Here is a 22,689-nt window from a genome sequence, read left to right on the forward strand (position 1 = left end):
GTTGGCCTAATTAAGTACAGCGCATCTTTAGGAGTATACACAGTACACTGCTAAGTGCATAGTAGTAGTATGTATGATTATGATTAACAGGTGCCAAGAGAAATTGCAACGAGGAGACCCCAAGCAAAAATAATCTTGCCCAAAACTGTTTAGAGCACTGATACAAAAGTCTTTCTGAGGCTCACAGTGCAAGCACTGTGACTTTTCGGTTAAAGACAGAGAAAAAACAGAGCAGAACTGAATTTGCTAGTCAAATAACATGTATTTTTTTAAAACAATATTAATACATTTGCCCAGAATTCTTTCCCAATCTTTTGAGAATATAGCTCAATATTTTCAAAATGTACATAACTTGCAAAAACAATACTGATTAAAAAAAAAAAGATTGATGGTACCTTAAAAATACCCAGAATATCAAACTCTTTCCAGTCCAGCATTACAATTAGCATAAGAATTCCTTCTGAATTTTTTTTTTTTTAACAAAGTATGGGTACTGAAACCGAAGTTATAAGAAACACCATGAAGTGAAAATACCAACAATCTTCTGCAGTTTAAAAAAAAAAAAAAAGAAAAATCAGAATGTTCTTTGGAATCACTGAGTTATCAAAAACTTGAGTTTTTCTAGTCTCTGCAACTTCTTTTCAGATCAGCCTGTTTGTGTACAGATCGAGTCTTTCAGCAGTTTAACAGCCACAGTCTAGAAATACAGAATCTCTGACCAGCAGGCAGCTACATTAAACAAGAGATATTGGCATACTTTTTATTAATGACTTCTGCCAAAAATAAAGACTGTCGAGTCTGAGACATCCCTGTTTTTGGAGATTTTATGTACTTCATGTGTGTATTTCCAGTGCAACTTTTTTTTTCAGCACTTGTGACAGGTGAGATGGGGTGGGGGGGAGATATAAAAGGAGAAAGAAACACACTCTCCTGCAGTCTTGTTTGCAGGTAACCAACAGCCATGACATGTTGAACTACCAGGTTTCATTACTGTTAAAACCATTTCCCCAGTGCTGGCAACTTGGATTAGCTTATTAAGGATTTCATTTCTAAGAAATGGACTACAGTTTAGCATGAAATCTGGCCATGGCTATTGTGTCGATGAGCATATAGATGTGTTAGAGATGCTTTCCCCTTTTGGTATTGGCTGGAAATGCTTAGAAATAAGTCCATTATATTTCTCCACGTGTCATGAAATGTGGGAGATCTGTCTGACTCTAGTCTGTATTTCCTGTCGACACAAAGGGCAGGTTTCCAGTTGCAAGGCACACTCCATGCACAGGTCACTGAAGAAGAGAAGGTCAGTTAAAATCTTGATTTATGGTATTAGTTGTTTAGCACAGATAACAGCCAGGCTCTAATAAAACCACCCTTCATTACAATATTCAACCTGCAATAGAATAGGGGGCACCAGAATGGATTTACAATGTTAGGGACTGCAAGAGACTAAATTTTCACAGCGTCCACTGGAGTCAACAGAAACTCAAGATAAGCACTTTGCCAGGAAGCCTCAGGAACTTGGAAGGATTTAAATTTGAACTGCAGTTAAACTTGCATCTATCGCTCTGTTTTAATCTAAATAGGAGGCACAGTTTGAACAGTGGCAGTGCACAGCTCCTCATACTTGCCTAAATCATGACTTATAAACAAGTCTGTCCAATTAATGGCCCTGTAGGCTGGCAGAGGTGGGAGCTGGGCTGCTCACACTGTACATACCATGTGGTTGCACTGGGCAATACGTGCAGTGGGGTGGGGAGTTGGGTGGGCGGGAGGCACTCACTTGCCCATGCATCCTGTGGCCCCCAATCCTGTGGCCTCTCAGGTAAGCAGCCCCCAGCTGCCTAGAAGTTGGACAGCCCTGACTTGTTGGCTAAGTACAGACAGTCAAAAAGCCTGAGGCTGAATCGATTCAATCTTTGCAGGTTTCTCTAAGCTGCCTAGATTGGACCAATAAGCAAGTGAACTAATGTTCACTTTTCAAACAGGGAAGGCAGAGAGACCCCTGCAGGGCCCATGCCAATAGCTAGGGGGCACTAGAGCATGCCTCTCAGCCTGCTGGCCGCTGCAGAGAGCTGGAAGCCCTCCAATTCCCTGAGCCATGCCCTCTCCACAGCACAGGCTGAGGCAAAAGGGATGGAGATGCCAGCAGCAGGCCCTTGGCTCTGCCCCTCAGTGGCCTGGAGGTTAAGGGGGCATGGGGCTCCAGTTCTGCTCCTGGCTCTAGGGGACATAGCCAAGCCCTGGTGCAAGCTTCTCTCTCTACCCAGCCAGCAGGGAGCTGAAAAGGGTGTGTGGCCCCTGGCTCCCTGCTCTGGGGGGCAGAGTCAAACCTCAGCTGCAGGCTCCCCCTCCCCTCCCTGAGCCAGCAGCATCTGGCTGGGGGTCTGGTTCTCTCCCCACCCCACCCCCACCTACCAGCAGAACCCAGATAGGAGTCTGATGCTAGGCCAGAGGGGTGGGTCCCTTTTCCCTCCTGACCCAGGCACCCAGAGAAGTGATAGTGCTCCAGCTAGGGAGCAGAGGGGTCGGGCAGACCCTGCTCACTGGAGCAGACAGCACAGCCCAGGGTTACAAAGCATCCTGGGATGCTGGGGGACTGAGTTAAACTTGAACTGGGAGGGCATCTGGGACAGAAGTTCCATAAACCAGTTTGACCTAAATCAGTTATGTCTGATTCTATATCCAACCAGGTTTATCTTAAACCAGCTTCAGCCATTTTGAAAGCAGTTTAAGGGCACTGAACTTCTGTTCTGTTACAGGTTTAAACCAGTTTCTGATCACTTAAATGAGTCTGTGTGTAACTTCTGTCCCTAGCTGTTATGTCAAGCTTGAGAGGTATGAAGTGAAGCATATTCTGCATGCCCACTCAGTTCTTTAAGGATTGCCAACCAAAAAGGTCAGTTCTAACACTAGCTTGATTTCCAAGGAATTAAGAGCAATACCTACAAATAGAAATGTATTTCATATTTAGCTGCTTAAAAGTCATTATGGTGACTCTGGACAGGCCTACATGTTCATTAATGTGCCATAATTATGGCACATTACATTTAGTACCTGTCACACTACTGTGCATTAGTGCAGATGAATGCTTTTTTTGGTGATGCCAAATGCATATTAGACTAAGTCTACTGCACAATAGCATGCTTTTTGCATAACGTGTTAAGGCACCATAAAATTAAATCTAATGTGCATTTAGTGTCTCATTGATATGCCCACTGTCAAGTACTTAACTACCTGAACCTTCAAGCCACCTGTTGAGATACAAGAATCCACATCATAACAGCTTTGTGGCATGTTCCCCATCCCATTCCCCCACCCCCTCCCATTTCCTTTCTTGAGTATAAAAACCTGTATCTGAAACCTAGGTATTGTTTATTTTATTTGTTTGAAAAAGCATTTTCCAGACCAGTTAGATTTGGCAGTGCAGGGTCTGTGTAAAGTTAAAACACTCAAAAGGTTAGCAATTCTGCACGGATGCTACTGGTCTTAAATCTTTTGAAAGTTGAGATGTTGGTCATATAATTAGAGTTTATCCTGTGCTCTTTTCAAGTCATGAAAGGGAGGAGTCTCTCTACAGGTTAAGGAATCACCTAGAACAGGGTGAGGTACACACACATACACACACACAGTGTGGCCCAGACAGACAGAATCTTTCAGTTTAATTTACCTGTGTCCACATGGCCTGAGTTCTGTGTCTGCTATCTCATCACAGCAAAGCGTGCAGCAGTTCTCTCGGATGCTCACTTGCTTCAACAAGGCCAGACGTCTATGTCTGAAGAAATACAATATGCACACGCACGCACAAATACTTATGAAGTGATTTTTTCTGGCTTGAATGTAGTTAAGTGATCAGAGTACTGAATGTAGACCATGTATACATATATAATTCCTGACAATTATTGACCACAGTTGTTTCACATCACTTAAAAACAAAATCAGAAAAAAAAAAGTAAACAAGGAGAATCATTATTTGGAAGTCTTTGCCCTTCACTGCATTCTGGCCTATGCAGTAGAGAAGGATAAGAGGGGAGGTTAGACTAAATCAGGGTTTCTCAACTTTTTGCACCTTACATCCCACCTACGCAAGGTCAAAAAAACCTGGTCCCACCAGTCAACAAGCGGGGGAGGTGGGGGGTGTCCCCCAGAGGCCAGTTGAAAAGTGGGGAGGGGAGGAACTAGCAGCCAATTGAAGCAAGCAAAAGCAAAACTGGAAATCCAGCCATGGCACTTCTAGTTTCGCCACTACAACCTGAGTCCCACCTAGAGAACCTTCACGTCCCACCAGTGGGACATGTCCCACTGGTTGAGATACCCTGGACTGATTGACTTAACTGGTCTTTTGCTTTCTGTTTCCTCCAGTTTGTAAAACCTGAATGCTTCTAAAGGAAACTCATTTAATTTGATAAGTCACCTGGCAGAAACAGGACTTTTTAAAATCCTCAGAGTCCACAGAGATTCAGAGCCCATATCATGCTGCAAGATGGGTTACAAGAACAAACAACCCAAGGAAGTCTAGCGAGAATGGAAAGGAGAGTATAGGGGGTAGGAGCAAAAGGAAGATCCCAAAACAAGGTCAAAACAGGCAGAAGAGCCACATACAAATGGCACTGACACCAAGAAAAAATAGTTTTACTCTTAATACTATGAAACTCAGGTGATAAATCAACAAACTATTAGCTTCTGTCAAGAAAACTTGTATGTAGTTGGAGGGACCTCCTACAGCATAGCAAAGAAAAAAATACTGTATCTTTTTATCAGTACATCTGGAATGTACACTAGAAAAGCTGAAAAGGAAAAATAGCCAACCTCCTCCCCTACTCACATAACATAAATATGTCTACAGTCTCACTGAAGTTCAGTGCAACTCTCTGCAGGAGTCTGTCATAGCTGGTACAATGTATACTTAGGCCCTTAGCCCTCTACCCTCCTCACCCTCTGCATCTCAAATTGCAGGTCAGTACCAGGTCTCAATACCTAATGGTAGCTACAGGTACCCAATAGACGTGAACTGATATATTGGTGCCATGTTGGATCTGCACCCATAAAAGGAAAATTAACATTATCGGCTTTTTCTGGCCAGTGTAGCCAATAATGTCACTGATAAATATCATATGCTTTCTAACAACCACAGTATGCATATGACCAGGAATGCAGCCAGGCAGTGTAGACAGCAGCACCCTGCAGGTAAGTCTGTGGAGGAGAAAGAGTGGGGGAGTAGATTGAGGCCCCCTTGGTGAGGGAGGAAGTGGGGCAGGGACAGGGGCTGGGGGTATTGCCCAGCCTGGGGCTGGTGTGGGGAGTGGGATGGAGCCATGGGCAGCTCATCCAGGGGAATCAGCGTTCACTCCCAGGGCAAAGGCAGCAGGGCAGAGAGCCCCGAATCTGCAGTGGGCAGCCTGGACCCACCCTGCTTGGCTCCTAAAAGCATCTCCACACTTAAAAATGGTGGCGGCTCCATTTGAACTAAAGCTCATTTGACAAGCTTTAGTTTAAGCACCCCCATCACCATTTTTAAGTGCCAGAATGCTGATCTCCTGGACGAGCTTCCTGCAGCTCCATCCTGCTGCCTGTCCTGGTGCTGGGGTCCCAATCACCACCCTGGCTGGGCAGTACCCCCAGACCCTGCCACACTCCCTCACCGTGGGGGCCTCAATCTGCCCCCTGCCAAAGACTTACATGCAAGGCTCTGTTCTCCACGCTGCCTGGCTGTGCTCCTGTAAATTGGTTATTGAATTGGTATCAGCCAGTATGCCTGGTGAATAATCAACTACCAGTATCGGCCAAGAAAATCTTTATCAGTGCACCCCTGGTACCCAAGTCCCTCCAAAAAACACCAGGCTACTTTCACTCACATATTTCAATATGGTTTTGATGTCCATCTTTAAAGCAAAATTTTAATCTTTGGTGCTGATGTACTTTGACCAAGATTACGCAGTTAAGTGGAAAAATAAGGATCACTGGATGCTGGGATCATTGTCCTATGCTCCAGCTGCTTAGTACCTACATCTGGAATTAGACATGACTTTTCCTTTTTTCTTTTCTTTTTTTTGACAAAAGTGCAGAAATTTATGCTGGCCCAACACAAATCTTAAAACTGTTCATAAGCTTTGAATTGCCAGGCCATCCAACTACATCTCTCCTTCGAAACATCATTCATAGAGGAGGTATTTTTATTCAGAGAACAGTAAATTACAGCTTTAAATCACTTGCAAAGTGTTTCAAGTGCTGATAGTGTCACAAATTAGGTCATTTTTAAAATAAGACTCCAATTTTTAACAGAAGAAAAACAATTTTAACTAACGTCAAAGACCATGCACGTATGGTAAAAAGCCTTTTTAACTATATGTAGTTAAAAAAAAACAAACAAACTACTGTGCTCAGTTTAAAAACTGAGGACAATTTAAGTTCAATGGCCAGAGCAAGAAAAATAGGGCCAAGTTTAGCACTTACATTCATGCCAAATCACTTTGCTGAACTGGGGCCTAAAAGTCTAGCCCTTATTGGAAAGACACATTAATGCCATTCAGAAGCGATCCCTTATAAAGAGAAAACTTGTATAGTGTCAGACAATTTAAACTAGCAACTGAACATATGCTGTTCAAACCTAAATGGCTGGTATAAAGTGTTCTAAACAAGTAGAAAGATTACCTTGGTAAAATTATTTTCTCTTCCACTGTCAGGAAGGCATAATCATTAAAGGTGCTAAATCTGACTGATGGTGGATACTTGAAAGGTTTTGCTCCAAAATTGAACTCACACTGTTGATAGGACATAAAACTTGCTGCAGCAAAAAAGCCAGATCTGCATTTTGAAATACAAAAGGAATATCTCAGGATCACGTTAGAAAGCAACAATAAAGAACATACTGACTGTAGCACTTTTATTACTACATAAAATACAGCCCACCATGAGACAAAAGAACAATTTTCCTGACGCTGTAATCAAAGTCAGAGCTAATTGAGAGGGAAATTCCTAGGAACCCAATTTTAGCTGCACAGAACTCCTGGTTTGAGTCTTCACTTCTGAATCTAAGAGATGAACCAAGCCTGCTGCCACAATATGCCAAAGCTTGTACAGGCTACACCTCGGGAGTATGTGTACCCATGTTAAAGGCTAATACAGTACATACACCCAAACAAACAAGAACTATTCTCTACCCTGTTTTTCCCAACCAGCTCTGATCTATTGGCCCACAACTCAGCATTTGGACAAGAGTAATTATTTTTTGTCGAGTACGGCAGCTAGAGGTTGGCATTTTGAGGAACAGGATAAGGAAGTCCATACATATTATCACTATTTCATCTCCTTACTTGCTAAGGTACAAACATGGGGAGCAGAGGGCAAGTTATGAGCATGTATGCAGCATACAACCTAGGCAACATGTGAACTCTTGGCTCTGCACCTTCTTAGTACTACTTCCATAGGGTAAAATCCATCAATTTCTTCTAGTGTTTGCTGGCTAAGCCCTTAGAAGCTATACCTTTTTCTCAAAGATATCCAACAAAGCTTCCCAACCCCCACACCCCTTTTAGTTTTATCCAACAGAAAGTACTCCCTTCTTCAAATTTTAAATCCTAAAAGGATCTAGGAAAGTGTTTTAATACAATCACATTAAAAATACAAATAAAGCCACAATATTGCATACCATGTTTTGCAATTTGCCAACATTCAAAAATCAAAAGCTACAATATTACAGGAAGTATTCTGCAATTTGCCAAAATTGCATTTTTCTTGCCTTTAGAACTTAGTTTAGCAGGGAAGAGAGGTGGGCAAGGACTGTGCATGAATAGCAGCACACTTAAGGCACAGAGTCTTGAAACACTGGTTCTCCACAGTTTTAAGAGGGAGCTCTATTTAATAATACATGGCATCTGGGGCCAGTAAATATAATTTCAAATTTTTAAAAGCAAGAATATTTTCCCTGTAATTCATGGAAGCCATTATCCAGATGGCATATTCATTCTTGCCTTTCAACACACACACTTACATAGCAGATGAGAACACTTGTTCTTCAGCTGGAAGCTGGTTTCCATTTAAATAGAAGATCATTTGCTTTTCTTGTAAATCTAGTAGAAATCCAATTGTGTCTCCTTATATGCAGAACACAAAAATGTTTTAGGATCAAGTCTCAGATATTTATGGCTTTAAACAAATAAACACAATTATGAGTTGAAGATACTTTTGCAGAAATGTTAAGCACTCCCTATGAGTAACTTGGCAAAGGAAACTACTATTTGAGCTCTCAGGAAGGAGAGGACTTACTTGGCAGAGTAAAAGGGATATAACTAGGAGGGAATGGGATGAAATTAAGGAAAGCAAGTTTAGGTTGAATTGCATTAAAAGCTATAGAGGTATAAACCATGTAATCTCAAGCACTCAACATTTAGCAAAAGCTAGAATTAAGTTCCCCCCCACCCCTTCCAATTTCTTCCTGGCTTGAGCATGCCCAATTCAAGCAGTCTTAGAACACAGCAGCTACGTTCTTGAACAGAAGTCCCGACCAAACATACACAAATTGATTTTTAAAGAGACTTACAATTTAGCCAAATTTGGGCAGGTTCTTATGAGAACTGCAAAAGGCAACCTGTTGTCAAAAAACACCACCTTCTCCGCACTAAATTTCAAGGCCCAGCTCCAGAGAACAAGGAAGCAGAGTGCTTTCAAAGAAACAAAGTTGCCACGGGGGGGCGGGGGCCTCAATAATAATTTTTCTTCCCTAAATATGGTGTCCTAAACAAATTAATCCTTTTTGCTGAAACAAAGTGGTTTCAATCTGAGACAGACACGTGCATGAACAATTTCAGCCTGAATGGTTTAAAGGCTGGCAAGATTATAAGATGCTGAAAACTGGGTCTTTTGACAGGAAGTGTCAGGCATCTCAGCTCTAAGGAGCGCTACTTAGCTGTGTCTAGAAAGCTGATGAGAAAAAAATTCCAACAGCAAGATCTTTTAAGTGGCAGAATGCCTCCCACAGAAGTAGTGGATTGTCTCGATACATTTAAAAGACTAGGCAAAACACTAAATGTCCAGTAACTAATAAACCTTCAGTGGTAAGAAATTAACAGTGGGGAGGGGCCAACCTTTTTGATACGCGTGCCATGAATTATCCCCACACTCTCCTAAGTGCCACTTCTATCTCCATCTCTGCTGCTCTACTTTCTGGTTTATCTGCTGCTGTGCTACCTGTCTCCTACTGGGTCCATTGCATGCCACACAAAAGTTGCATGTGCCATTTGTGGCACATGTGCTGCAGGCTGGCCACCCCTGAACTAGACTGACTTCATTTACACAGTCTGTGTAGAATACTGCTTGCACAAGTATTCTAGCATGAGTTCTGTGGAGAAAGCAAGCTAGGACAGCTGCTACAAGCTGGAGAGAATACCTTCTTTCCAACACGGGTGGGAATGCGGTTTACTTCTGGCATTATACCAAATCAGCTGCCGGCAGCCGTCATATGCGCAGGAGTACTCGTCGTCCCCAATACCATAACCTTCCTTTAGAAAAACAAAGCATAGCATTTCAATCTGCAGCCTCTCTTTTTGTGGGAAAGGGCTGGAAGCCTATTCATATAGAAGCAAAGCATCCATTCTAAGAATATTATTGTTTAAAAGATTTTCTACTTAGTCTCATACACAAGTCAGCTTCTCTCTCCTTTACCTTTCTAAATGGGGAAAAAAGTATCAAATCTCCATTAGGTCATTTATCCCACTCTCCCAGCTTCCGTTGGAAAAAAAAGAAAAAAATACACTTTCAAGGTCAAAGGGGTTTCACTCGCTGAAAACAACTGTTCGTCAATATAATACTCATGAAAAATGAAGGAGCTGCATTAAACTGAACTGATTATAGAACAAGTAGGTGCCAGGTGAGCTTCCCCCCTCATGCTGACCTACATTCTGCAAATTACTTGATAACAACAATCTATCCAGCATGTGTATTTTATATATGAGCATAAACAAGAGCTTCAGAGGATGATAAGACAATGGTTCTTTAAGAAATTATTGTACTCTTGCTCACCCGTGTATTGAAATATTTCCCATGTCAGAGGGAGTGTGGCCTACTGGCTAGAAAATGTGGGGCGGAAAATTTTCCAAACCAGAAAAGTTTCCAGTGCTTTATTTTTCCATGGGAAATTTTCCATTTCTAAAGATTCGTTGTTTCATAAAATTCATTAGTAACAATGAATGAATGCCAATACAAAATTAGGCAAGCTTGGCAGTTTCAAAGTGTAATTAATGTTTTTCAGGTGATTATCCCTAGGAAGCACACGAGAGAGAGAATACATGTATGTACTATTGATTTGTAAACAGGAGGGCAAATACACTCACATAATAATCCAAACCAAAAATCAAGCTATGAAGTCACCTAAATTGGCTGTGCAGGTCAAATCAAAACTGAAGATGAAATAAACATTTTAGCTAAGTGCTTGCATAAGAGCTGTTAGTTTTTGGTTTGTGCTTTTTGTTTGAAGTAGTCATAATAATGCCTAATCAAAAAAAAAATAGTGTGTGGCATCATTATAGTGAAGTTCAAGCAACTGAAGGAAGGAAGAAAGCTGGTAGATGTAAATATTGTGGGCAGAAAAAGGAGTACGTTAATAATACAACAAGAATGAAGAAACATTTAACATGTAGAAACTATCCTGAAAGAGTACAAGCCATATGCAGAAAGCTAATACAACAAAAAGTGGTGGAACAACATCATCTGAGAAAAGTCTACTTCAGGAATCTTATGTAAGTAAACAAATTAATATATTAAACAACACACAGTATAGACTAGCATCTATATTGTTTTAAAACGTTATAATTTTAAAAGCTGTTAATGCAACTCTGGACTATTATTTATTTAAAATATTTGTATCCTGCTTTTCTGTTTGCACTAAGCACCCAGAGTGGCTTAGGTTTAACAATGTATATTTTTAAAATTACATAATAGATAAATAGTTAACTATTTCAACGCAGCAGAACAAACTTAGACCTCTGGCTGATGACAGAGGCCAGACTATACTTCCCTTTGGCTCTGCAGTCCCAAGGCAACTGAGCAGAAAGTTGAGCAGCAGAGTGTTCTTTTTGCAAGGAGGGGGGAAGCAAGCTCCCTGCCACTTCTTTTCCTTCTGATGGATGAGACCAGACTAGAATAGGCTAAAATAAAAATCTTTTCCCCCTTTTGTTGCAGGAACTTGGTAGCTCAAGTGAAATAGCAGATTACAATGGACAATGAAAACGCTGAGCTGCCAGGTCTGGGGGAAGAAGCAGCAGGATCCTCACTTTCAAGATCACTGCCACCAGATATGCAATCTACCATGAGTAGCTGTTCTAGACAGTCAAGCTTTTTAAATCAAGCTTTGTAGACAAAATGTCAAAAGAATCAAGAAAAAGCAGATGAGATATTAGCTTGAGCTATATTTGCAAGTGGTACACCTCTTTCCATAACTGAAAATCAATACTGGAAGGAACATTACAAACTAATTCGCCCATCATATAAGTTACCGTCACGTTATCACTTATCTCATTCTCTCTTAGACAGAGAGTATGACAGAGTTCAAACAATGGTTATTCAAAGGATTGGTCAAGCAGAATCACTGACTCTGATGTCAGATTTATGCACTGATATAATAATCCTTTATTGAACATTATGATAGCAACACCATGACCTGAACCGATACAGTGGAGTCGCATCTTACACGGGGGTTAGGTTCTTAAGTCAGCGTGTAAGGCGAAAATCGCATATAGTCAAAATTAATTAAACACTAGGATCACACTCAGCACAGCGAGATGCTCACACTATGAGAGGCACGTGGGAACAGCAGATTCATGTCTCCCACCTCACGCTCACTCCAGGGCATATGCTCATTGAGTGGAATGGCGGGCAGAATCGCTCGCACTATTTAAATTGTTAGTTTTCTCTTTTTTTTTTTTCCAAGCACGTATAGTTGAATTTGCATAAGTTAAATGTGCGTATGACATGACTCCACTGTATTCCTGAAAGCAATTGCTACCAAATCTTCTCGTCATACAGGTGAATACATAGTTAAATTACCGAGTGAAGAGATTGAAAGTGCAGGTCCCCCCAGGGTACAAGCCCTTGTAACTGATAATGCATGGCAAATATTAAAGACAAAGTATCCTCATTTAATAGCATTAGGCTGTCTTGCTCATGGATTGAACCTTCTGGCAAAGGGCATAGTAATTTTGAATACAATGAAGACAATATTGGCAAACTGCAAAGCGATTGTGAAGGTATTCAACAATCATCATGCTGCTAATCAGGCTTTGAAGAAATTACAGAAAGAGAAGCAGGGGAAGGAAAGTGCACTTTTACTGCCAGAAGCAACTAGATGGGGCTCAGCTACAAAGTGTTCACATAGCTTGCTGTGCACCAAGAACTGTATGCAGTGTGCTTCAACAGATACATACAGTATCCCAGATTACTCCCATGAACATTCAGAAGCAGATTTTTGACAATGCTGTGTTCTGGGTTTGAGTTCAAGGAGCATTCTGTTTGCTACTACCAGTTTCAGTGGCTATCAAGAAACTTGAAGGAGATGCACCAAGCCTTTCAAATATTCCAGAGATATTCGGACAAATGAATGAGCAGACAACTCAATCTAATTGGGCTTTTGCCTTCTTCACCTCTATCCAAAAAAGTAGTAGTAAAACAAATGCTTACTAAGAGATCTGAGTTTTGCTCTCTGTTGCAGGGCACGAAGGTGCCTGCTCCTTTAAGGGCAGAAAACTGTGTAGAGAGAGGGCCCTAGCAGCCAGGCAAAGACCCCACAGGTGCAGGCTACTGTGGCAGCAGGCTAATGAAGGAATTAGCCTGCATCTGCACCCGGTCAGCTGACTGGAAGAAGGCAGAGCCCTGGGCACATATAAACCCCAGGGCTGGGACTTGGGGATTAATTCTCTGGCATCAGCCGAGGGGGAAGAAGCTCTCATAAGGGAAGCTACTTGGAGCTGCTTGACTGCCTGTGCTGATGCTGGTAGGATTAAGGGGCTATAAGAGCTCATAAGTGCTGGTGGGGAGGATGCCCATTAAACAGAGAGAAGTTTGCCTTCTTAAAAGGGAGAGAGTGTGGACCCTATGTTATTGTCATGTTGTAGCCCAGGGGGTTGTTCTTTCTGTTGTCATTTAAACTGGCGGACTGAGCTGAGGAAATTAGGGAGGAGGCGGCCTCATTGAGGCACACTACATTGTGGAGACCCCAACTCCAGAGGGGGTGCAGTGACAAAAGCTGCAGCAAGCCCAGTGCCTGAGGGGGCAGTTACTGAGGCTGAACTAAATTGAGGCCTCAACATGAGAAGATGTTGTCTACATGCCATCTGTGAGACATGGAGCGTGATAATGGGACGGTTTGGAGTCATGCCCATAAGGCACTTCCTGAGTGTGGGACCCAATAAGGGGTGCAACAACCCACAGGGTTTAGAGGAGTCTGCCAGGACTGTGACCAAGCGGCAACTTGAGGGCAGCCTCCCGATTCATCATTTATGAAGACGTAGCAGGCGAGATTAGTAGGTGCCCATAGGGCGAAGCCGGCATGGTCACGGTGCCCTAGGGATATCATGGCCATCCCTGGGGAGGCCATATCGTGACATTCTCATCCAGTTCATCTGACAGCAAACCTTTTGGATCCCTCAACACAGAGGACAACATTTATCAGAAGATGAATTATCTACTGCTCTTCATACAATTATGGAAATAGTTAAGGATGTCCCTAACATTAACAAAGTAGCCGTGATAACAGACATTGCCGAGTACCATGCAAAAGAAAAACTTTGGAGCAAAAATGTCATTTGGCAGGCAGCAGAAAATAGGTCTCCACTCACATGCTGAAAGGGATACTGTCCAGGATTGCTCTAAGGATCCTAAGCACTCCACCAACAGCAGCTTCTTGTGAATGGAACTGGAAGGCTTTCAGCTCAATCAAGACAAAAAAGAGGAACAGACTAACAAATGAACACACTGCCAAGCTTGTTTTTATTTTTCAAAATTGTTTGCTTCTGGAGAATCAATCAGAAACACAATTAGTGAAGAAGATGCAGTGTGATGATAAGTTGCCCTTGCCCACAGACTCATTGGTAAGACCATCCTTTAGCGAAAGAGAATGTAATTCAAGTAGTTCTGAATCAAATTTGCCTTAATCTGACTCTGAAATGGAACTAATAAATAGTGCAAGTGATTCTACAGATAGTGAAACGGGAGGTGTGCAATGACCTCAGTGGAAGATAGTTAAACTCTGTTGAAGCAGATGAATGGATAACCATGGCATATCATGCACAGTTCTTTGGGTGTGCTAAACTTAGTGTGTCAGTATCTTCATTTTTCTTCTTAAACAATGTAAGGGAAGTACATGCTATTGTGCACTGTCTTTACATTTTTACAAGTATTCCAATAAAAATAATTTCTTTCCATATAACACTTCGAATTTGCTTAAATATAACATTTAAACCACATTAAGTGTGCTGTATTTAATTTTTTTTCCCTAATCAAATATTTCAGTTCAAATACTTGTGGCTATTGGGACATAAAATTAAAATGGGGGTACTTTTTAAATTTTGTTTACTAAATATAAAAGTCAAATAAACATGCTAAACCAGATCATGCTCTATTTAGGGCACTGGAAATTTTCTAATTCAAAATTTTCCAGAAAACCCACATCTCTGCTACTGGCCAGGAGTTATGGGGTTTATGATTTGCCACTGAGTTAGAAAGACATTGGCAAGTTCAGTTGCAAGGTGTGTTTCTCCACACTGAGACAAGAAAATCCTTTCACCACCTATATGAAGAAAAGTTACTGTCTGCAAACTGTTCAGAGCTTCTTCAATGAAGGGCTCTATAGTCTATTTTATATTTTACAATAAAACAAGTTACCTAAAAAGAAACATTTACTTTATGTACACAAGTCATCTCTAAGCTCCAAAAAGTACACTCAAATTCAAGAGAACTGACAAAGTAAGAAGAAAATGTGTATTAACCATTATTTTCAGGTAAAGAAGTGGTCACAAGCAACAAATTTGTAGGAAAAACCCAAACCCTGGTCTCACATTCAAGGTATCAGGAATATACCATAAACAAAGGAATTCCCAGTCTCCTCACTAAGCTCAACTGGGAGAGCAGTCAATTAAATAAGTATACCCTCTGAAGGTGCGTGCAAACTACTTCTACTGGCTGATACTGCACAACCAATTAGTTTGGAGAAGAACAGTTCCCCCCCCATAGGTCTGAATGCTGTCAAAGCAGCTAATGTTTCTAACCAGCAAGTCTCCAATGTCCCCAATTATAGCTCATTAATTCAGATAATGAATTTAAAATATTTAAGTGATAAATAACCCTAAATAGTTCTCACACTATGCAAATAAAAATCACATGACTCCATTTGAACTGGCTAACAAACAATCTTGCCATGATATGTTTAAAAAAAAAACCAGGAGTAATTTCATTCACTAAAGAAAAACCCTTATAAATAGAAAGAATTACAGCAAAATGTAGCCAAAGAAAAAATAGTAATTGCAACAATGTAACCATCATCAAGCCCTTAAATAGAGACATTATCTCAGCCATCCTCACTTAGGAAGCACATGGGATATAAAAAAAACTCAAACATGCAAAAAAAAACTACTTGCAGAGTGAGCGGGTAAAAAAAATGCATAAGGCGAAAAGTGAATGTGGAATTACATGAGTGACTAGAATGGAGTGAAACAGCAAAAACATTAACAAAAACTTTAACAAGAGGGGAAGACATCTCCTTTATCCTTCTTGCATCATTCTGCTAGCTTTCCTACTTTACCTTCTCTTCCATTTCCTTACACTTTTCACCTGGCAATGCCAACACCTCTCAATTTGGCCTACATGTTCATCAAGTCTGTATTTGAAACAGCCCTGAAGAAGACTTTTGACAAACTGGAATTCACCAGCCGCAGAATAGTCCCGAAGACCCCACACATCCTGTGCCTATTGGAGTCAACAGACTCAGGATTGGGCCATAAATTCCTACTGGACCAGTAATGGGACAGCTACAAAGCTGAACTTTCAGATGCTGGGATAAATTTGCAAGGCTGGCAACTGGAAAAGTCATCCCTGTGTGTAAATTAAAAGTCATGCGACTTCACAATTTTTGTTTTTATAATGATTTCTAGTCTCTTACAAAAGTAGTGTTCAATTTAAGAATACAAATGTGAGATTTTTTTTTTAAAGCTTCCAAGGTAACCTTTACATTCCCCTCCTTTATTTCAACAAATATTTTACAGTGTATTTGGGTTTACAATCGCTGTACAAAAAATACTATCAAATTTGCAAACCCAGATGCTAAAATTTGCTTTGCCAGCCCTTTACCATAAGGATAAATGAAAAACAAAATACACACTTCACTTAACTCATGGAAAAAAAAATTACTTGCAATCTGCAAGTATAATTTTTCAAAGCTAGTTTAATGGCCAAAAAGGTAACTGACAAGACATACTCAAGATTTAAGAATGAAATCACCAGTAATTTTAATACTAATGAAAACATCAAGTGACATTCATGTTAATTTTTGTGACACTCAATTTGGGCCTGATCTGGCAGTTTTGATGACTGCTAAAACAGTTTGATTTTTTTGGTAGGAGCAAGGGAAGAGGAGACGTTTAGCATGCTATTTCCACATATATACTTTTCTGTTGGAAATCAAGTCTTTCCTGCCACAAAAAGGGAGAGCTTGCCATTTCTTCACCAGGCTGCAGTAGTGAGCAATGTTAAAAACAGAGCTTTCATTTTCCACTGGCGTCAATTTAGTCCGTTTCAGTGGAAAAATGTACAGTTAGCACCTCAGAATGGGCCTGATGCAAGTTGTTATACTCTAGTCATAGAAAATGCAAGTTATTTATATTGGCACCTTTCACCATAACTTAACTACCTAGGAAATGGAAAAGATCCCCATCATATTTGTTGTCTTTAAAGCTGTCCTTTATCCTACGTTTGCACATATTAGTGTTTGCATAGAATATACTTTTTTAAAAGTACACACATCTAAGCACTAAGAATGTGTATCATGTTAACCAAACAGAGAAAATGTAACATGGAAGGAAGGTAGATTTTATGGAAGTCAGGAGGAAGATGGAAGGTTACTAAACTGGCAAACAGCTCAATCTACTTCAATTCTTGCTTTGACTAATGCTCATAAAATGCCATTGTTGGCACCAGAGTGAAAGAGATTAAGGTACACAGAAGAAAGTTGCATTGATTAAAGCGGTATAGTTGAATGGTCTGTGCTCCTATCATGTGGAGGAGGAGAAGTTAAACAGAATCTAAATTGCAGTTTAGCTTTACTTACAGATAGACTGCAGAGGAAAGACAGAATGAGTGTGCATCAGTTGATCCATGAAACTCTTATCCTGCCATAAGTGAAGCTGAACTGCAGTGGCTTACCCTTGCTTCATTCAGGGCCCCAAAGCCACAATTCAACTTCTGCTTACCGAGGACAGAAGCAGACAAGACAAAAGAGGCTCCTGAGGGTAAGCTTCCCTCTTCTTTAAAACAACGTCATTTTACATGCATCTATGCCCTGAGAAAGCTCAGGGATGCTAGCTTCTTTACAGTTTAGAAAACCCTTATTTTCTAGTCATCAAAAATGTAATAGTAGAATAGTCTATGAAAAGCCGTCTAATGGCTGCTTGATGGCCTAAATAGAGAGTGGATGATAGGCATGTATTTACTTCACAAAGAAACACCAAAACTGGCAGTGACCCTTACCCTGCAGTCAGAGTAGAAATGCCAAGAACTGTTCATAAGATGATATTCACTACCTTCCTACCTCTGCCGATCAGGGTTGAGGTACACTATTGTGCAGGTGTGAAGAACTGTCAGTGTTGTTGGCTGTGCTATGCAATATGGGCAATGCCAATTTATAGTATTGTCAAACCATCACTTTTATTGTTTCACTAACTTCACTAAGAATAACCATTCAGAACTCGGAAAAAAGAGATGAAGTTTCACATGTTTAACATACTGTTTATTTAAACATAAATGTAAAAAAAAAAGTTATCTGCATAGACATTGCACCCAAAGAGAAAGGTAACAGAATTACATAATCTGCTGCATGATCTTACAGGTACTCACATGATTGAGAAATTTGCTATCTTTGGTGGCCCATCCTATCTGCATCACTCCGGAAGTGATTACTTTGACTTCATAGTACCAAATTCCAGAATCAACACAGAATGTACATCGCACACTTTCAAAAGATGAGGCATCACATCGAGCCTGACAAAACCAAAGTGGAAATCACATTTAAGTAATAGTGGACATTCACAACATCATACAAGAAAAAAATTTAAGAGATCTTCAACTTCAGTCTAACTGCAGCCCTCCTCATTCGCAATGAATGGCCATGTAACAGCTCTCATTAGAATCGCATTAGCAGTGGATAAAATTGAAGGCAGCCCCAGAAAAGAACAACAGGAGTGATCAGGGGTTTGATAACATCTATTTAAAGATTTAAAAAGGACAAAGGGGAGAACCCAATATATAAACAAGCCATTGGGCATAAATACTAAGGAGGAGAAGAAATTTAGCGTCACATGGAATAACATTTAGAAAAGGAACTTTAAGCCTGAATATCAGGGCAAAATTCTCTGTAGAAATGGAAACACCACAGCTTTTGGCTTTTATATTAAACAGGGAAAGAACCAACAGAAAATTAAGTTTAAAGAATAATTCTGTACAAGACAGGGAAATGGTCAGTTGGGTCCAAAGAATTTCTTTGAACTTCCAGGACTTAGACAAGGATAGTGTATTACAGTGATACTTTCTGGTACTGAAAGCAGGTTAATGATATTAAAGGCGATTAACAAAGCAGATTTTCTTCACTAGTTTGAGGCAAGCTTTGAAATATCGCCTTGCTGATCCTTGGAAGAAAAAATGGGAACAAAGAGAAAAAACTGAAATGGATGAATCTTCAAGTGGAATTTCACATTAAATCAAGATATAGCCTACCTCCAGTCCATGTGGTGAGATCTTAAGGTATTCACTGACATCATTACTATTCAGCATTGCCCTAATATTGGTCAAGTCAACCTTCTCATATGTAAACTCTCTGCCTTCTTTTAAAACTGTAGAAGAAAAATAGTATACTTTGAAAAGTGCTATGGCAGTAACAATTCAAATCCAATTATTCCATCCCACTGAAGAGCTACACTTTAAGAAACCAATTCACTCGACAGATTTTACTGCAGCTTTGGCAGTGGACTGGCCTAAATGCAATATCATTCCCAGTGGCACCCCACTGGGTGCTAAATGTTTTCTGAACAATCAAGGACAGTCCCTGCTTCTGAAAACATAGTCCTACTGGGTAACTGCTCCTCTCAAGGAACCTCAAATGCTACAGGGACTGGAACACACAAGAACCCAGCTATGAAATTCCCATAGACACCAATCTCCACATCCATTTCACACTTACTCAAAAACCTCAGGTGTAGCATTTACCCCATGTTATTATGAATTATATACTGGTTGTTAACCATCCCAGAAACGCGATCAGGAGACTGCAGAATGCCAGGACTGCATAGACCAAGGAAATGTAAATCACAGTACTGCTATTATGCTATGCATGCCATAGAAACTGCTCTCTAGCTTTTCCTCCAAATCATTCCCCTTCACACAGGAGAAAAGGAGATGCACTTAGCACAGGGGTGGACAATTATTTTGGGCAGAGAACCACTTACTGAGTTTTGGCAAGCCATTGAGGGCTGCATAATAGGCAGCCAGGGGCAGATAAATATTCATTTTCTAAATTTTTTAGGGGCCCTGCGGGCTGGATAGAATGGCCTAGCGGGCTGCATCCAGACCCCAGGCTGCATTTTGCCCACCCCTGACTTACCCTGACAGGTTGTGACATTAACATGAAAGTGATAATTTACAAAATACAAGTCTTCAGGGAGCATAATATATATACCCCAGACTCTTTATAATGCAACTTATTGATGTTGGCCTAACACAAAAGCAAGATAAGCCACTGTCTAAGGTCAGCCAAGTAATTTTACCTTTTTATCCCAGTGCCTAAACAAAGGCAGATCATTTCTGGGATCTTACAACTCGGGAAGTCACAATTTTGGGCCCACTAATTATCATACCAGGCCACTTACAACACAATGGCATGCCAGAGAGCTATTCTAGTTATTCTTCATTTGTTTCTTAATTATGATAATCCATCATAGCTGTTGCAGGGGGTTCTGTGTGCATATGTGAGCACACACATGCATGCAGCAGCCAGGCAGCAGCTCCCATACCTCCCTCCAGGTAAATCTATGGGGGGTGGGGGGGAGAGGAGGCACAGGCAACACATCAGGGGGGCAGGATGTGGGGGGGGGCACATGTGACGCATGGGAGGCACGTTTCCCCCTCACATTTCTGTGTCCACAGCAGGGTGCGGGGCTGCAGCTGGGCTGGATCAGCTCTGGGAAGGAGCCACCTCTAGAGCTTGGCAGATGAGACCTGGCCCAGGAGGGAGTGTCATGCTCCTTTGGCCGCCAAGTTGAGGTGCCACCACTGCAGCCCTGCACCTCACTGTGGGTGCAGGAATCTGGGAGGCACATGCTCCCCCACTCCCTTGATGCTTGCCTGTCCCCTCCCCGTGCCCCCATGTGTCCATACCCCCACTTCCCACACACCCACCCTCTTTTGTACACTGGGGGGCAGGGGGCAGCAGGTTGGGAGTGAGAGGCACCAGCAGGGCAGGAGGGGTGGGGGTGGGGATTGCGAGTGAGGGGCAATGGCATGGGAATTAGCAGGGGCAGGGCACCAGTATATCAGGGCTGCTCAGTGTCACAAAGCAGCTGGGGGGGAGGGGGCAGGGTGGTGGCATGCAGCTGGACCCATGTCCTCATGTTTGAAGGCAGCAGGGGGAGCTCTGATTTTCCATGATAAAAACCAAACAAACAAAAAAATGAAACAGCAAAATATACAGATATTTAGAATTTACTTTATTATAATATTTGAGGCACTGGTAGGCTTCCAAATGGCTTTAAAATTGTAAATATATCAATAAAACACTGTACTCAACTGATACCTATATACATCTATGCGCGCGCACACACTCCTGGCGTTTCATTTTAATCATGGAAAAAAGCAGATTTTGGGGTTTAACCAGAGAATGAATGTATTCACCTTACTTCTGAGTGCAATTACATATGCAACTGAGATTTATATATACAAATATGACCAGCTAGATTACTAAATGTTTGTACTAAACATGGTATGTCTGTACCCCAAATACAGATGCAACTCCCAACTGTCTAGAAGAAATTAATCCATGCCCCTGCTACTTATACTTACATAGATTGTCTAAACTCCACTGGGCACAGAATCCAACTTGGCGTTTTAAATAATCTGGATTATCTGTCCATTTCTCTAACAAGTCAAGCTGGTTGCTAATACAGGATTCAGAAATGGTCATTTTATTTTCACCTGTGATTTAAAAGTGAAAAAAGAACAGGTAGTTCAAGAACATAAGACAAAAGGACTTAAGACTATTGTACATGTATTTGTTTTCTTAATCTCAGTATTATAAAGTGTAGTACCTCCTTCCCACCAATTTTTAACAGCAGGACAATACCATGTAGTGTTCAAATATTTTACACTTCATTGCAATAGCCATGCTCTACAGTGACTATTAGCCAGGAAAAACAAAACTTCAATTCTATTAACAGGAGATTTTTTTTCCCCACAGTCACTGAAGGGCCTTGAAAAATCTCTTTAACCTTACAAAGTTTCTTAAGGAATAATTTTTTCTCTAGCTGAGGAAATCTAAACATTTTTTCTACCTTCCTTCCAGAGGCACTGGGGTCATTCCAGCAACAGTCTCTTCCTGCTCCTGAGTGCCTAGGGCTGTGCAAAATGCCTGCGTTTCGTTTCAGTTTCAGATTCAGTGCTTTGGAGGGATAGTGTTTTGTTTCGATGTTTCATAAGGCTGTCCAAAACTGCTGTGTTTTGTTTAGTTTCAGAGTCAGTGTGTGACAGGGCAGCTCTCGGGGCCAGATTTCCTGCCAGCCCGCCCTTCTGTCTCTATGGGGCAGTTCGCCCAGTCTCACCTGCCACAACTTTGCTGTTCTCATAAACTGATAGTATACCGTGGGAAGCTGCCCATTACTGCCCCGATGCCAGGCAGCATTATCTGCGGCTCCAACCTCCCCTACACCACAGTCCATGCCTCGCAGATGGCATCAACATTTTTAGCATCTCTGGCCCCACACTGGGCCCCATGATCCTCTAATCTGGACCCCAGCTGGATCCCTCCCATCAGGTGGCCTACTCTGCCCTTGTTCTGGGCTACCTAGCTCCCTGTACTCTTCCCCCTCTTGAGCATGGCCCCTCCGGGACCTTTGGCCACACAGGCGCTGGCCTTACCTCCAAGGCCAGTCAAAACCCCAGGTCCTTGGCCCTTTTGACCCTTCTGGTCCTGGCCCCAGCACTGACCAGTTGAGGGTGCCTCAGGTCAGGCTTCTTGAGCACCTAGCTCACTCTCTCTTTTAATTACCCGGACATCTGCTGGGAGGAACAGTCAGCCAGGACGGACCGTTCCAGGAGGTTCCTAGCTGAGATACAGGACCTCCACTTAATCCAGGAGGTGCACAGGCCCACCAGAGGAAATGCCCTGTTGGACCTGGTCCTGGCCACAGGCGATGACCTGGTAAGGGGCCTCCAGGTTCTTGACCACCTGGG

The 22,689-nt window shown here is 41.6% G+C and overlaps 1 protein-coding gene across 2 annotated transcripts in view; it reads right to left on the reverse strand.

Annotated features, from left to right (window-relative positions):
- Positions 1 to 238: 238 nt before the first annotated feature.
- The window catches only part of RSPRY1 (ring finger and SPRY domain containing 1), a 103,796-nt gene continuing 81,345 nt past the window's right edge, over positions 239 to 22,689 (reverse strand). For both annotated transcript variants that reach the window (XM_019505880.1, XM_019505881.1), the window contains exons 9-16: positions 21,304 to 21,435; positions 18,967 to 19,082; positions 18,091 to 18,234; positions 9,383 to 9,494; positions 7,988 to 8,090; positions 6,649 to 6,801; positions 3,668 to 3,772; positions 239 to 1,286 (exon numbers count right to left, since the gene is read on the reverse strand). In XM_019505880.1, the coding sequence (XP_019361425.1) occupies positions 1,190 to 1,286; positions 3,668 to 3,772; positions 6,649 to 6,801; positions 7,988 to 8,090; positions 9,383 to 9,494; positions 18,091 to 18,234; positions 18,967 to 19,082; positions 21,304 to 21,435 (962 nt within the window). In that variant the 3' untranslated portion in view covers positions 239 to 1,189. The remainder of the gene's footprint in view (positions 1,287 to 3,667; positions 3,773 to 6,648; positions 6,802 to 7,987; positions 8,091 to 9,382; positions 9,495 to 18,090; positions 18,235 to 18,966; positions 19,083 to 21,303; positions 21,436 to 22,689) is intronic.

Source organism: Gavialis gangeticus, unplaced genomic scaffold (genome assembly GCF_001723915.1).
Source record: "Gavialis gangeticus isolate Ggan-Ray unplaced genomic scaffold, GavGan_comp1, whole genome shotgun sequence".
Taxonomy (NCBI): Eukaryota; Metazoa; Chordata; order Crocodylia; family Gavialidae; genus Gavialis; species Gavialis gangeticus.